The sequence below is a fragment of the Phyllostomus hastatus genome, unplaced genomic scaffold (assembly GCF_019186645.2).
Source record: "Phyllostomus hastatus isolate PE091 unplaced genomic scaffold, TTU_PhHast_1.1 phas_contig_98, whole genome shotgun sequence".
NCBI lineage: Eukaryota > Metazoa > Chordata > Mammalia > Chiroptera > Phyllostomidae > Phyllostomus > Phyllostomus hastatus.
In genome coordinates this window covers 5508478-5524356 of record NW_025333999.1, presented here as the reverse complement: position 1 = coordinate 5524356, position 15879 = coordinate 5508478, and the positions used below count along the sequence as shown (strand labels likewise).

Genomic DNA, 15879 nt, shown 5'->3' with positions numbered 1-15879 from the left:
GCCCCTGTTCCTTCCTCAACAGCCCAACCTTCTAGGGCAGGGTGGGGAGAAGGGAGTTGCACACCTGCACCCCAAGACGATCAGGTTCCTGGGCGTTTGTAAGAAATTGCACCCCTACAGAGAGGTCCCAGCGCCCGCCCCTACTCAGGCTCCCCCAGTTGGCGGTGTCTCAGTACATCAGCACACCGGGCCACTGCCATGGGAGCACTTCCCTGATCTTACACTTCCCCAGGGGGAGTGTGTGCATGTGTGTGCATGTGTGTGTGTGCACGTGTCCCAGGGCTGCCCCAGCTCATTTTCCCCAGACCAGAGACGCAGACCCAGTGCGCAGTCCAGGGAATGACCCCCACGGCCCTCTGCCTTGGGAGGTTCGCTGACCCCCACAGGTGATGCCTCGGTGGCTCTTGACAACCAGAGCTGCTCTCAGGTGCAAAGAGGGGGCGTGGCAGCTGCCTTTCCCCACCTGGTGTCGCCCTCCCACCCAGTTCAGAGCAGGCAGTAAACCACTGGGGGTGAGGGGGCACTAACCAGGCACTAACCAGGTCCCCACTGCCTGGGCCACCGGGGCGGGGGTGAGAGGGCCTGAGCCTTCTGAGTGGGGCTCTCCATCAGGTCCAGTGCGACACAGGAGGGAGCTGGCTGGCCCTGGGATCTGCATTTAACCCCTGTCTTGGTTTCCTGGGGTTGCTCTAACCAAGCACCACAAGCCAGGTGGCTTAAGACAACAGCAATTTATTGTCTCAGTTCTGGGTCCTTCTGCAGGGCCTGAGGGAGAGCTTTTCCCAGGCTCCTCTCCTGGCTTCCGGTGGCTGCCAGCAACCTTTGGTGTCTAAGCTGTGGCCATGATCTCTGACTCCATGGTCACATGGCCTTCTTCCCTGTGTCCCTGTGTCCTCTTATAAGGACATCAGTCATACAAGGTTCAAGGCCAAGCCTACCTCAGTGGGACCTCATCTTAACTCATTCCACTGCATAGACCCTGTCTCCAAACAAGCTCATGAGAGCTTCCTAGTGGACGTGCATCTGCGGGGAGATACTCTTCACCCCACTGCAACCTCTCTTCATTGCAACCTGAGGGGCTGTCACACAAGTGAGGAGGACAAGGTGCCCATCCCCCGGCTGCGCCCTTCCCTGAAGGTTGTGGAGGAACTCGGCACCCAGCAAAGCAGTGCCTCCTGCACCTTGTCCCTGAATTCGGTGGACACATAGTAGTAGACAAAGGGGTCCACGCAGCTGTTGAGGGTGCTGAGCGCCAGGCTGGGCATGTAGGCTGCGTACAGGTTCCCCCAGGCCTCCGAGCCTGGGTCCGAGTAGTGCAGCAGTAGCAGCACATTGCTGGGCGCGAAGAAGACCAGGGCGGAGGCCAGCACCAGTGCAGTCAGCCTCAGCGCGTGGCTGTAGCGGCGGCCCCCGGCGGCCAGTGCATGCAGTGCGGCTCCGTAGCAGAGCAGCATGGCCAGCAGGGGCAGGAGGCAGCCAAGCACGGCCAGGCAGATGAAGGCCGGTCGCCAGTAGGAGAGCTGGGCACCCACGGGCAGCACATCGTGGCAGAGTACATGGTCCGAGCGTGACAGCTGGAAGGTCTGCTGCTGAAGCCCCAGGGGCAGCGCCAGGGTTGCCGCTGCCAGCCAGGCCAGAGCGCAAAGCCCGGTGGCTAGGCGCGGGCCTCGCAGGGTGCGGGCGCGCAGTGGGTGCACCACAGCCAGGTATCGGTCCAGGCTGATGGCGGCCAGCAGCAGCATGGAGCAATACATGTGGCCATAAAGTGCGGCTGTGTCCAGGCGGCAGGTGGCCTCGCCAAAGGGCCAGCGCTGGCCCCGGAGATGGTAAGCGATGCGGGGTGGCAGGGCCAGGGCCAACAGCAGGTCAGCAGCTGCCAGGTTCATGAGCAGCACCGTGGATGGCAGCCGAGGCACCCGCGTGGCCAGCACCCACAGTGCCAGGCCATTGGCGGGCAGCCCCACCCCCAGGGCCAGCCCGTAGAGAGCGGGCACCAGCCTTGTGGGCACCCAGCCTAGCAGCAGCGCCCGAGAGCTGTCCCAAAGGTCCAGAGTGTCACTGTTGTTGGCACAGGACCAGCTGGGGAAGCTTCTTGGACCGGATGGGCACAGGGTCACCACCTGGGGCTGAGTCCAAGGTCCCAACGTGCCATCTGAGGGAGGGAAGGGGGTGGAGGCTCTGAGAACCCAGGCGTCATCCCCTGCCCTTCAGCTGGTCTCTCCTGCAATGGTATCCCACTCCCCAGGGGCTGCAGTCCAGGCCCCAGCTCCTAGGAGCCCCCAGGGCAGTGGGACAGAGCTAGACATGACCCAGAAACCCCCAGCCCGTGGGGCTTGGGGACGAGCTGGAGGGCCCCTAGTCCCCTCCTGCCCACCTGTGATGCCTCCCCCGAGTCCCCAGGCAGTGCCTGGAGTCACTCACTGTCTCCTCTCTCTGTGCTCTCGTCCTCGTCGTAGACACTGGGCGTCTGGGTACCACTCTCAGGGCTGAACCCCAGTGCCAGGGGCCACAGCAGCAGGAGCACCCACATGCTGTCAGGGCTGGGCACCGGCCGCTCTGGGCTCTCTGGGCTTCAGCCAACTGGCCTTGGGTTTCCTGTCTGCTGGACCCCCACCGCCAGCTTCCTGAATGCAGGCGAAGGAGGAGACAGGGCCCGGCGAGATAAGCCAGCTTCTGCCCCCAGCCAGCCTGTGTGTGGGAGGCCCACGGATGACCTGAGGTGGCCTGGTAGCCAGGGCCACTTTTTTTGGCAGAGGTGCCTCATGGGACCCAAGTACTGGGCCAGTAAGGTTGGGGAGGAAGTCCGGGGCAGCAGCCCCTGACCAGCCCAGGAAGCCTCTGTGGGCCAAGTGAACACTTCCTGCTGGCCAGTCACAGCTCTCACGGCAGCCCAGCCTCCAGGTCACGTCCCCCATCAGGAGCTCGTGGCCCTTCCTGAAGCCACCCCCCATGTCCACTTCTTGTCTCTCTCTGGTGGGCAAGACTAGAGTCCTGCCTTCCAGGTCATAGGTCAGAGCCTGTGAAGGCCCCCCAACCCTTGCATATGCACCCAAGCCTCTAGGATCTCTGTGGGGGCCGCCCTACCTTCTCGCTGCCTTAGTGGTGCCCCAGCATGGCTCCCTGGGCAGGCGCAAAGGGAGACACAGAGGGGGAAGGGGCCTTGCGAGTTGGGTTGGAGGTGTGGGTCTCAGCCAGAGCTGCTGACCCTGTGGCCTTGCAAGGACTGTCTGAGGGTAGCCTGGCACTGCCTCCTCTGGGAGCTCCTCCTGCTTCTGCCCTGGCCCCCCCTCAGCCTGGGGTCCTAGGAATGGCTGGTCACAGCCACATCTGAGCCTTTGAGGGAGGCAGCCAGGCCAGCCGAGGTCAGGAGACCACCCGAACCACGTCCCGGGGGCCTCCTTCCTCTGGCCTCTCCACGTTCCAGCATTCTAATGGGGGCCCGCTGTGCAGACGAAGGAACTGAGGCTCAGAGGGGAGGTCACTCCTCTTTCCTGCACACAACCCCCCATTCCCCTCTAGGGCTGAGAGAGGCTTCCAACAAGTCCTGCCCTGGGGAGATGCGAACTGGGGGTTCTCGGCCTTGGTGGTCCGTGCTGGGACATGGCAGCCAGGAGCGTGTGCCTGGGAGCAGGAGGACCCCAAAGGGGCAGTGGGGGCCAAGGAAGAAAAAAGGATGAAGGGTGGGAGAGGGGGTCAGATGTAGTGTGTTTTGGCACACAAAGCCCTAATCTAGTCAACCACAGGAAGTGACTGAGCAATGCGGGCAGTCAGTGTGGCCAGAGGCTGAGACACTGAGGTCCCTGCCCCCAGCCCCGGGGTACAGGGGACAGAGGCCTGGAGCATCCACACTGGATAGGGGTCTCAGCCAGGAGCTGTTCCCCATTTCTGAGCAGTCTCCACCAGGGACTAATTCAGCCCAGGCCCATGTCTCTGGGCAATGCGTGACCGATGACACCCTCAGGACAGGAAAACTGGGATGGGGACACCCTGCCACCCTGCAAGAAGCCTGTGCAGGGGAAGCTGGCGGCAGTGATGCCGGCCCAGGGCAGGTCCGGTTCCCCCAGATGGGCTGTTGGACCCAGGAGTTCTGTGCCTAGGAATTTACAGCAGACACCCCCATGAAGGAGCATATCTGTACAGGAGATATTACCCACAATGCAGAGCGGGGGGGGGGCCCATTGGCAGTGCCCCCACCATGGAGACAACCCTGGGTCAGGAGACAGAGGGACCCCCAATGGGCCAGGGAGGTGTAGGCTGCCAGCCTGTTCCTACTGGGTGCTAACCTCCCCTGGGATACCGGGGGCAGCTGCCTTTGCGAAGAGGGACTTAGGCCTTTACTTTTTTCTGCATGCGTCTTTGTACAATACATGCGTCACTTTCCATAAAAACTTACGTTTAAAAAAAAGCAGAAAGATCACTTCAAAATGGAAGGAAATTCTGGCACATGCCACATAGATGGACCTTGAGTGAAATAAGCCGGACACAAAAGGACAAATACCGTGTGATCCCACTTACACGTGGTCCCTGGTGGAGTCCGGTCCATAGAGACCGGAGGTGGGTGGCTGGCGCCAGGGCCTGGGGAGGGCGCATTACTGTCTAGGCGGGGAAGAGTTTCTGTTTGGGAAGATGGGAAAGTCCTGGGCAGGAAGGGTGTGGGGGCTGCGCGACAATGTGCGTGTCCTGGGTTGGCCAAAAAGTCTGTGTGTTTTTTTTCCTGTGAAATAAAAGACACATTTTTCATTTTCACCGATAACTTTATTGATTTGGATATTTTGAGTATGTCAGCTATCTCCTACGTGGTAAAATGTTGATTGTTCTCAATTAATGTCTTGATTTGATCACTATCAACTTCGACGGGCCTACCCGACGGTGGAGCGTCTGGCGAGAAGTCTCCAGCTTGAAGCTTCGCAAACTCTTGACACATTCGATCAGTCACAGCACCTTCTCCAGACACTGCACACACCTATTCTTGTGTTTCAGCTGCGTCTTTACCTTTCTTGAAACACTAAAGCATAATTGCTGAAAACGTTTATTTTCTTCCATCTTCATTATTAAAATGGCTGCACAAAAATTCCCCCATTTTGGTGTTTTTTTAAATGCACGCTGGCATGACAGCTGTCACAAGACACAGCCCAACACAGCTGTTTCGAGTGGAGTCGGAGACAACTGAGCGCTGCTACAGCCACTGTCTGAAAAAACCAGATGGACTTTTTAGCCAACCCATTACTTAATGCCACTGAACTGTGCACTTAAAAATGGTTCATGTGGGCCCTGGCTGGATGGCTCACTTGGTTGGAGTGTTGTCCTGTACACCAAAAGGTTGTGGGTTCGATCCCCAATCAGGCACACACCTAGGTTTTTGGGTTGAATCCCAGGTCAGGGTGTCTATGGGCGGCAACTCAGGGTTGTTTCTCACATCAACGTTTCTCTCTTTCTGGCTCTCTAAAGTCAATAAAAACATATTCTCAATAAAAACAGGTGAATATTAAAATAAAATGGTCAATGTGGTAAATTTTATTTACCAAAATTTAAAACTTAAATGATGAAAAAATGGCCGACAGGACCGACTCAGTCACTAGTCCCGGATGTTCTCACCCTCCAGCCCGGCCAGCAGCCCTGGAGGCGGATACTCCCACTGCCCACCCTGCCACCCCCCCATTTCCACCCCCAACCCCCGTCTGCAGTGAGAGATGTGGGGTCTGCAAGGCCTTCCACTGCAACACTTCTCCGGGTGGCCATCTTTGTGGCTGCTGTGTTTTCTTGATGTTGGTGCCAGATGGGCACCCTGTGTGCCTTCCTGCCCCTCACCCTGGGCTGGGCCCCGCCCTGTGAGCAGGGTGCTAACCCATTGCAGTGACCCAAGAGGAGGAGGTGGTGACCCCATCTTGCCGGGTGCTGGGGTTTGAAGTCTGGACCTCCCAACTCCAGGTGGCCCTGCACTTCCTCTCCAGGCCCCAAATCCCAGTTGGCTCAACTGTACCTAGGAAGGAGCGCCCACACCTAGGGCGAGGGGCTGGAGAGCCTGGCGGGCGCGGCGGGTACTCCTGAGGCCTTCGCTCAGGGAGTCCTCCCCCCACACCCAAGTACCTGCATGCTCCTACCAGGAAGTTCCTACCCCTATTGGCCCCACCCCCACCAGTGGCCTCCTGAGACTGACTCCAGGTCCATTTGCCTTTTAGAACAATCAGCCTCATTCTCAGCCAGGACATCAGGCGTGGAGTCCTAGTTGTATTTCACAGCCAGCAAGACAAATGCCCCTCTAATAACAGAGTAAATGTTCTTTGCCCGCCCCCTCCCCCACCCCCTATGCAGCACAAAGCCCCTCTCCACCGCAGTGGGGAGGGCAGCCCACCTGGGCCTACAGCTCCCCTTTCCGCACCTGAAGAGGTACAGGGGGAGACATAGGGTAGTGAGAAGGGAGGGCTGCCGTATGAATTTGGGCTGATCTTTCACTGTGGCCTCACCCCTCGCCTAGGACACAGTGGCCAGGGACAACGGGCCCTTAAGCTCTGGTGCTTCCCAGGGTGAGGAGTCCAGGCAGGGCCAGGCCCTCATCTGCAGGGGTCATGTCCCCTCCCCAACATGGGGCTGCTGTCTTCCAGGCCAGCAGGAGACCATCTTTTCAGTTGCTGTCTAGCAACCTGACCATAGTCACAGGGCACTTGAGGGCAGGGACTAGTGGGGATGTCCATGGGGGTGGGAACCCTGGGGCCCTATCAGAGCTCTGCCCACAAGGGGACCCCCTACATTCTGCTCTTTGAGGGAGCTGCAGCGGCCACTGTTTGCAGGCGGGGAGGCCTCCCTCCCAGTGCTTCAGACCGAGGAAGGCCGGTGCGTGGGCACAGATGCAGCCTGAGCACTCCCGCTGTAGGCTCCAGGGTAGCAGGAATCTAACACAGAACGAGCCTTTAAGTACCCTGCTACCCCGACCCTCTGGAGGGGCAGTACATGTGTGGGGGGATGCACATGGGGTGAAGGGTCCCTGGGAGGTCAGGACCACTCCTGGTAGAGGACTGGCCAGTTGGCAGGGCTGTGCCAACTGGAGGCAGGAATCTGACAGGGGAGGCCTGGCGCAGGCACCAGCAAGGCTGAGGGGAGGGGGAGGTACAGGGTGCAGCTGGAGGGGGCAGCCAGTTCCTCTGCAGAAGCAGAAGGGTCAGCTAAGAGGCCCGAGCAGAGGTGTGAGCAACCCCATTCTTAAGTGGGAACAGGTCGGGGGGAGGGCCCAGAGATGTTCAGAGGGCAATCAGTGATGGGGGGAGAAGAGGTAAGAGGGTGGTTTTGTATACCCGAAGAAGCAAGTCCACCCCCCGCCCCCCACATCCCTCCGAGGCACCCAACCTCAGGCAGAGAAAGCTCAGAGCCAACACCAAGCACTGAAGTTGGCTTTGATGCACAACATCAGAAGGAAACACTCGGCATTTCCAATGAATATAAAGCCTGAATTGGAATGAGTATTCTAGAAAGCGCTCTGGTACAGGGGCAGAGCACTGCCCCATGGGAAATGTGACCTCCCAAGCAGGGAAGCTGCCAGGGCTCTGCAGGCGAGGTCTAGGGACCACCAGGTGCCAGGAGCTGCTCCATGGGTTCTAGCGCCTGGGACAAAGCTTGGGCGGGGTATGGAGTGGGGGGCCGCCCTGGGGTTTGTACGCAGGAAAAAAATGGATGGGATCTCACAGCTTCAGGTCAATATTTAATTTTTAACATTAATGTGCAAATAAATAGAAAAGGAGACTACAATCAAAACAGCTGCAAAGGAAGTCTAAGCCCCAGAACAGAAGTCTTCAGAAACGAAAGGGCTGCCGAGAAGCATGCAGGGTAGGGGTTGGGGGGCGGCTGGCAAACCCCAGCCCCAAGGAGGCACGGAGGGCAGTCTGAAGGGGCTGGTCCAGGAGTTGTGGTAAGTTCCCTTCTTATGAAACAAGGGTTCGGACAAAGTGCCTGGGTTACACTTGAGAACACGCTGGCAGGGAGACTCTGGGGCACACGCGGGCCTTGGCCCTAGAGTCAAAGGCTTCACAAACCTCGAGTTCCACAGGTAACTTTTAGAAACACATCCCCACCGTGGGAACGGTGGGTTTGGCACAGCTTGGCTGCAGGACAGGGAGCACTGTGGGTGGCGGCAAGGCGGCTGCTTGGGGACTGTTTTAGTCCCACCGGCCAGCAGATCCCACTCTTGGTGCATTGCCAGGGTTCCTCCCAGGGCAGGGAGTTCGCAGAGCCGGTGTGAGCCCACACTGCATGGCGTTCTTGGCACAGGAAGCCTTGGAGGCCCCTACAGGACGGCTGCCTCAGCCCTCACACGTGCCCTCCCCGAGAGGCAGCCGCAGCAACAGCAGTGGTGGGGTGCGTACGAGGAGCACACTCACTCCCCAAGAAGCCTCGGGACTTGGTTGCTGCGAAAGTTACAACCACTAAGAGGGTATAAAGGAATAAATATGTGTGCGCATCCGTTATTTCTAAAACATTCACCTTAGGTACAGAATCCCACCCTGGGACCTTCCCAACTCGGGTCACTCGAGCATGATGGGCCTGTCGGGCCGAGTCCCGTCCCTGGCAGACCCAGAGGCCGGCTGCTGGATCAACACAGGGTTTGGCGTGTCTGTTTTCCATAGTGGGGTCTTCTGGGCCATTCTGGTGCCCCCTGCCCACCCCACACCTAGTGGAAAGGGCTTGCACGACTTAAAAAATGAGGAGGACCCGAGCACCAGCTGATGTCCCCACTGTCAGATGTAGGTGCTGCCCAGCTTGAGAAGTTTCTGGAAAGTTTTAAAACCACTTGGGAAGGACGCGCTTTTCAAGCAGGTCCCTGGCCCAACTCCTTCTGTGCCTATTCCTCCCAGCCGTGTGCCCTCACAGGGCTTGTCACTGACTTTCCCAGATGTCCCGTGCACAAAATGACCAGTGTGGCCCCACGTGGCAGGTGTGTGAACACAACCACTTGTCATCAGGCAGTGCACGGATCCTCCCCTTTCTGCTGGGAACTGAGCCTCAAGTTCAAGTGCAGGGGTCTCAGGTTTGGCACAGGACTAGCCCAAAGGAAGCTGGGGCGCTGTGAAGGGTGGTAGCATGAGGCTGCAGCTGACAGAACCCCCTTCCCCGGAGCTGGCAGCCTGCAGTGGCAAGGCTGGGGGTGCTCTCCTTCCCTCAGGTAGTTCATAAAAATGCCCTTGACTGACACCTAGGCTGAGGAAGTAACCACACCCAACTGCGTGTTGTGGTGGCTGCTTGGCTGCCTCAGGGGGACGCAGGGCGGCGGCTATACTGCACGCGGTAACGGGTCACAGGCAGGCCGTGCACGTGGGCCGTCTCGCAGATTGTCTTGCAGGGCACCATGTCCTCATCCTCTTCGCCCATCAGCCAGTCCTGCACCAGGCTGGCTGCCTCCACGGTCACGTTGTCCTCCAGCCAGCGGCTGTGCCACTCCTCGAAGTGCTGGTGGTGCCGCAGCAAGACCAAGGGCTGCACCTGCAGGCAGAGGGTGGGGTGGAGTCACCAGACCCAGGTCCCCGCCAGATGGCCATGGACTGGATCACAGGGGCCAGGCACCCCCGGTGAGCTGTGGGCTAGACACAGTTCCCAGGGCAGGGCAAGAGAGGCACCTGCTTGGCGCGGCACAGGGTCCCCCGGCGGTACATGTAGTCCTCGGAGTTCACAATGAACATCATCTTGTGGGAGCTGAGCTTGAAGCGGCAGTCCACGTTGCAGGCGCTCTCCACCCCCACCAGCCGCTTCCAGGAACTCTTGGCCTCACCACGCAGGGACCGCACCTGCTCGCACTGCCACCTGCGGAACTTCTTGAGGTTCCTGGGGAGTCAGAGAAGCATTTGCAGACGAGGAAGCCCTTGGCTGGATTTCCCAGGAGACAGGGCGATGCAAATCAAAGCAAAACCAACCCTTCCACCCAGTGGAAACCAACCCCACACAAGGCAGGGGCGTTGGCAACCCCAGGGTGGGGGGCGCCTGGCCGGCCCTGCTGGCTCCTCTCACTTGCTTCCCATGTCCCTCCAATAGGGGGGTCCCCTCATCCAGCATCTCCCCTCACTGCTTCCACTCTCCCAGATCCGGTTTCCTCTCTGTCTCATCAGTGGGCTTGAGACCCCACCCTCAGCCTGGTCCCCACTTGGCAAGGGGTTCCCACTCAAATCTAAACACCCACCAACAGCCCCCACTGATCTTAAAGTCTGCTGTCTCAGCCTGGCCTGAGACGAGATCTGACCCGGCCTGGTCCCCGGTCCTGGGTCTGAGGAGGGTGGTACTCCTGCCTCTGGGCCCGATGGCTGCCATTTCTAGCAGCTTCTCCCTCGAGGCTGTTACCCACTCCTCCCAGGCCCTCTGCTCCCTTAGGCAGGGCGGCCACCTCCTACCTTCCTTGTCCTGGGAATACTGGTCTGCTTATCCCAGACCTCAGTGGGGAGGGCCTTATCTCGCACACATCAGGCGCCCAGTAAGTGTTCCCAGAGAAAACCGTTGTTCGGCCTCAATTAAAGACACGGGACCTCCCTGCGGCTCCTCTCACCTCTGCAGGAACACGGGCTTCAGGAGGAAGCCCTCAGTGGGTGAGCTGGATGCACCCTCGGTCCCCACATACTGCTCCACGTACCGAGCCAGGTGCTGGGGGGACAGAGGGAGACATGGCTGTGACTCCCCGCATAAAGGTTCTCAGCCAGGACCCTAAGCTCGGGCCCCCCGGGAAGATGTCCACACCCCACCCTGGCTGTGGGAGACCCTGTGTGTGACAGGAACGCCAGACTGTGCTGGGGCAGGACGTGCACATCCAGCTACAAGCAGACCACTTGTGGCATTACATGCTGAACTGGAGAAACCACTGGTGCATAATGACCTGTTCACCGTGTGGTTAGGTCCACAAGGGAGCCCACGTGGAGGGAAGTGGGATCCAGGAGTGGACATCAGGACACAGGGTAGAAAGAGGGAAAGACCAGGTCAGAGGTAGCAGTGAACGAAAGGTGGGGCTGGAAGGGGCACGCAGGTCCAAGGTGGGCGTGGGTGGTAGTGTCCAATGACCCTTCATTTGATCACCACCCTGTTAAAGCCACAGGCTCCTCCAGACTCGAGCTGGAAACTCCTGTAAGGTGCAGGGTATGCAGACCTCCCCCCTCACTCATCTTGAGAAGAGTTTCCTGTGTGGGGAGCCCTGAAACAGGGCAAGCAGGGGAGCCCCTGAGGCTGTGGGGAGCGTCGGGTGGGCCCTGGCCCTGTTCCCAGTGGTGTGAGGGCACCAAGCATTACCACATCCTCCCAGTTCTCCGACACAAAGCTCCTGAGCGGACACGATGCTCCAGGGCTGCTGGCCCACAGATCTTGGCTGTGTGACTCAAGGTCACACGGGGGGAGGGCCTGGGACTCAAGGCCACACAGCCAAGGCAGCAACAGAAATGCTGCTTTTTTGGTGTCCTTACTTATTTGGTTACAGGCTGCTTGACCCCGGAAGAAGTTCTGATGCAGCTAAGTGTCAGGGGACCGACAGTCGTTGTTTGTCTGAGAACGAGCAATTCCTGGGACGTGGAACTTTTTGGTGATAACACTCGGGAATGTCTTAGGTAAGCTGGGATGAGCTGTTCACTCGTGTGGGTTGAACTGAGTCCCTGAGAAAGACATGCCTCAGTCCTATATCCTGGCACCTGTGAATGTGACCTCATTTGAAATAGTCTTTGCAGATGCCACCTAGTTAAGGTGAGGTCACACCAGAGTAAGGGGGGCCCCAAAATCCAAAGTCTGGTGTCCTTGTAAGGACAGAAGGCAGACACACCGGAAGATGTCTAATTTAGAGGAACATGTGACTCAGAGCGTGGGCCAGGCGGGTGTCCTCCTAGTGACTGAGGCCGGGAACCAGGAGTCCTGAGCTCCACGTGCAGGGAGTGCAGAGGCTGCACAGCTCAGGGGAGTGACCATGCCGGCCACCACAGGTGGGAGGAACCAGGAGGCAGGGTTTAGGGAAGAGTAACCTGGACCTCCCGCGCTGGGTCACACTCTGGATTCCCAAGGGGCTGCCTGCAACTCCGGCCCCTCCAAGGCCCCCATGGAGATCGTGCGGCCTGTGCTTGTGCCTGTGGCCGCCCGGCCCCCACGGCACACACAAGGCATGGGGCACGGGGCCCTGGTACTCACCTGGACCTCCACGGGGTCCTCCGACTGGGCTTCCTCAGTGTCCAGGAGCTCAATGGTCATAATCACCTGCCCTTTGCGCTGGAGGAACATCACCTAGGGAAGGTGGGGGGCAAGCCTGAAGCCACTGGCATAGCCCAAGCAGACACAGGGCAAGGCTGAAAGGTCATCAATGAACCTCCTTCAATAGCCTCCAGGTCTAGATCCTTCTTCCAGGGACCTTGTACTGGGCGCCCACCTCATGGGCCCTGGGGAGCCATCAGAGGCCAGGGCCGGCATCTGGAGGCCCAGGCAAGGAGGTGCGTGTCACTGGACTAGCCACAGCAGTCCAGTCTCCATCCAGTCCTCCCCTCCGCCCGAGCACCATGGCCCTCTTGTTCTAGGCATTCCGCTTGCACCCCCAGCCTCATGTGGGGTTGAGCACAGCTGGCCTCTCACCTTGAAGCAGTTCTCGTCAGCCATGCACCGCTCAGCCTTCCACTGGTAGCTGGTCTCCCTGGCGGCGCGGACACAGCGGGAGGACAGGTTCCCACCAGCGGCGCCCCGCTTCTTCTCGTTTAGGTAGAGCTCCACCACCTTCAGACAGACGTCGTCGCTCACGAGGTGGTGCAGCTGGTGGGGAGGGAGAGCTGGTGGGTGCCTGGGGTGTGTGCCCCTGGGAGGGGTGAGCACGGCTCCGGGCACTCCTTCTGCTGGAGTCCCTGCCTCGCCCAGAGAGGACACAAAGTCCACAACACGGACACGAAGGCCGGGATCAGAGGGGCCATGCAGAGTGAGTGATGCCAGCAGAGGGTGTGAGCAGGCCACAGCAGGAAAAAATAGACCAGCTCAGACCAGAGCAGACAAGAGCAAACGAGTTCACAGCAGACCAGACGAGTCAGAGCAGACCAGTCCAAACTAGAAAGGACCAGCAATCCTTGCTTGGGTTTGGGAAACATACAGAATGAACACAAAAGAAAGTGCTGCAAAATGGGGTTGGTCGTTATCTGAAAGTGGTGGGTGGGAGGGAGGGAGGCTATTTTCTCCAAGTTTCCAGCTACAAACACAGTGAGGTCCTGTAACTCCTACAGACACACTAGCGCTGAAAGGCTTAAGAAGACAGGACACACGGAAGGAGCTGAGGTACAGGGCGGATGGAGCGGGTGCGGGCTGGCCCTGCCACAAGCGACAGCAGACAGGCTGCCGGACTTAGGACCTTGAGTCCCTCCCCGAGTGCCACACCACCGAATGCAGGAATGCAGTGACCTGCGGGCCTGGCCCACAGCAGGTTTCCCCAAACACTGGCTACTGTTACTGAAAACAGGAAATGCCGATGATAACAATGAAAAGAGAGACGCAAAGGACATGGACACAATCCCACCAAGGCGGGCTACAGCTGTCAGTGTGTGGGACCCCGTGCACAGCTGGCCCAGGGCATTTCCAGCAGGACCTGGTGGACCCCAGCTCCCCCAGAGCTGCGGCCTGTTGGAGGCAGGCTCAACGCTGAGCCCTGGGGGTACAGCCCTCAGTCCCCTGGTACCCCCAAGTCACTGCCTCCTGGAGGTGTGTGCAAGGCCCTGCGTGTGCTTCCCCATCCCCGGGCTACAATGGCCACGGCTGCTAACAGTGAGAGGGAGGGGCATACGCACAGCCCAGCAGGCAGAGGGAAATGGGAAGGTTCCTGAAGACAGAAGTATTAGAGGTCAGAACAGAGATGTCAGTTTTGGTCATGTTCTTGTAACCAGAAGACTCAAAGCCTCTCACACTTGCCAGTGAGGAAAAGCAGCGGACAACGTGGGTGGGCCCTCCACAGCCAGGACCCGGACAGCCACAGAGGAACAAAAAGGCGCCAACCTCATGAGCCATGGGGGAAACGCAGTGTAAACCACAACAAGGCCTCTGCTCCCCAGGCCCAGGAAGGAGGGATGAGAAAGACATCCAACCCCCAGCTCTGGGCCAGATGGAAAACGCCCACTGGGAAACCGGAAGCCTCCACAGCGGCTGGTGGGAGCGGAGGAAACTCAGAGATGGCACCTGAGGACGGGAAGCGCTGCTCCAAGGGCCTCAACGTGAGCTTGTTCCCTGAGCAGGCCAGGAGGAAGGAGCCACAGGCATCTCAGGAAAAGGGAATGTCACCGAATCACACGGCCTGCTGTGGCCAGACAGGCGGCACACGTCCGTTTACACACAGCTCGAGAGCAGAGACCCTATCCCAGCCTGCGGACGCCACGGTGGTGGGGGGTGGGGGGGCTGGGAGGGCTGTCCCTGCGTGAAGGCCTGCCAACCTGCGCCCTTTTCTGTGTGCGTGCTCTACCTCATCAAGGCGTTTCTCAAACCTAGAAGGAGATGGCTTTTCTACAATGTTCCCACCGACTGGGTGGGTGAGTAATAACATTGTTCTTTTCCTGGCTTCTCTTCCGCTTTACGGAATGGCCTTAGTGAGCCTTCAGGAAACAAGAGTCAAGCAGAAAAACACCGCCAGCAGGACCCGTGTCCCAGCACCACGCCCACCCTGTCTGGCTCTGCTGTTTCCATTTACATGACTAGTTTCCTCCCCTTGACACTTGGCTGTGGGGAGTGTTTTGCTGCCGTAAGTGACGCTGACTGCTGGGGAACGTCATTGCACCCCTGACATCCGCCCTCCGCCCCCAGAGTGGGCTAAGGTTCTTCACACACTGGCAATCACCCTCAGGAAAGGCTGGTCAGCAGGGACTCAAATCCACGTTCACAGCACCAATATCCCCAACTGCCAAAAAGCAGCGGCAACCCAGGCATCTATCCACAGACGGAGGGACGAACACGATGTGGGCCACCCACACCAGGGACTGTGACTCGGCTGTACAGAGGAGTGAAGCACCGACACAACACAACTCGGATGGACCGGGACAACACCTCGCTGAGGAGCCAGATGCGGAAGACCCCGCGGTGCATGGCTCCACGCAGATGCAAGGCCAGGCCAGGAATGCCACAGAGAGCGGGCTGCTGCTGGGCAGGGGCTCGGGGGCTCCTGGGGATGGGGCCTCTCTTCGGGGCGACAGAAATGCTCTGGAACTACACGGAAGCAATGGTTGTGTAACACTGTGCACGCACTAAACCCCACGGGACTGTTCACTTTAAAACGGTTAATGTTCTATGAATTGTCTCAATTAAAAAAAAAAACAGAGGAGAGAAGACGCTGACAGAGGGCTACCTGCACAGCTCGAGAGAGACGGAAGGGCTGGTGTGCAAAGCGGAAGGCTGGCAGAGCCTGGGGGAGGGGCCGGGTCCCGTGTGTCCAGCCTCCCGACACTCACCTGGCGTGCGATGCTCTGCACCAGCTTGTCCATGGTGAAGCCGACGTAGGCGTGGATGGTGAACATCTCACGCAGCGTGTCCTCGTACTGTGTGGGGTCGATGCTGCCATCCAGCAGGCTGCGCACCATATCCAGGAAGGCTGGGTAGTATTCCTCCAGCTCCACCTCACCTGAGGGCGGGTGGGGACCAGATCACCCTGGCTATCCGAGGGCCCCGCCAGGGTGATCTGGAACCTCTGTGCTCCCCGCCTCCCAATGTTGGCCCGTGACTCCAGAATGGAAGCGTGCCTGGGCAGTAAGGAGTTGCACACATCCCAGCCTGGGGGAAAGGACCACAGCTTCGTGGCAGGGGAGGGCAGGCAAGAAGCGGCTGTGGCCTGGCAATGCTGGTTTCCTGGTCCCACCACAGCACCAGTCAGAAGTGGTGCTTCTGCTTAGGCAGGCTAGGCATGCTCCAGACTACTATTCTTGTGACTTCTAA

General features: G+C 59.1%; 2 protein-coding genes across 3 annotated transcripts in view; both read right to left on the bottom strand.

Moving 5' to 3' along the window:
• Window positions 1-793: 793 nt before the first annotated feature.
• Window positions 794-2573, bottom strand: F2RL3 (F2R like thrombin or trypsin receptor 3). Its single transcript, XM_045853502.1, has 2 exons — window positions 2422-2573; window positions 794-2152 (listed from the first exon to the last, which is right to left on the bottom strand). The coding sequence occupies exons 1-2, from the start codon at window positions 2528-2530 to the stop codon at window positions 1083-1085; spliced, it is 1179 nt and encodes a 392-aa protein (XP_045709458.1). The 5' UTR covers window positions 2531-2573; the 3' UTR covers window positions 794-1082.
• A 5107-nt stretch (window positions 2574-7680) lies between these two features.
• The window catches only part of SIN3B (SIN3 transcription regulator family member B), a 35389-nt gene continuing 27190 nt past the window's right edge, over window positions 7681-15879 (bottom strand). For both annotated transcript variants that reach the window (XM_045853136.1, XM_045853137.1), the window contains 6 exons: window positions 15399-15568; window positions 12565-12738; window positions 12130-12222; window positions 10520-10614; window positions 9603-9807; window positions 7681-9468 (listed from right to left, as the gene is read on the bottom strand). In XM_045853136.1, coding sequence (XP_045709092.1) covers window positions 9238-9468; window positions 9603-9807; window positions 10520-10614; window positions 12130-12222; window positions 12565-12738; window positions 15399-15568 — 968 coding nt within the window. In that variant the 3' untranslated portion in view covers window positions 7681-9237. The remainder of the gene's footprint in view (window positions 9469-9602; window positions 9808-10519; window positions 10615-12129; window positions 12223-12564; window positions 12739-15398; window positions 15569-15879) is intronic.

Bases quoted from the DNA above. Each gene is read 5' to 3' on its own strand.
- F2RL3 (XM_045853502.1), bottom strand. From the start codon at position 2,530: ATGTGGGTGCTCCTGCTGCTGTGGCCCCTGGCACTGGGGTTCAGCCCT. The intron at 2,153-2,421 runs GTGAGTGACTCC...TCCCTCCCTCAG, and splicing joins GAGCACAGAGAGAGGAGACA to ATGGCACGTTGGGACCTTGG.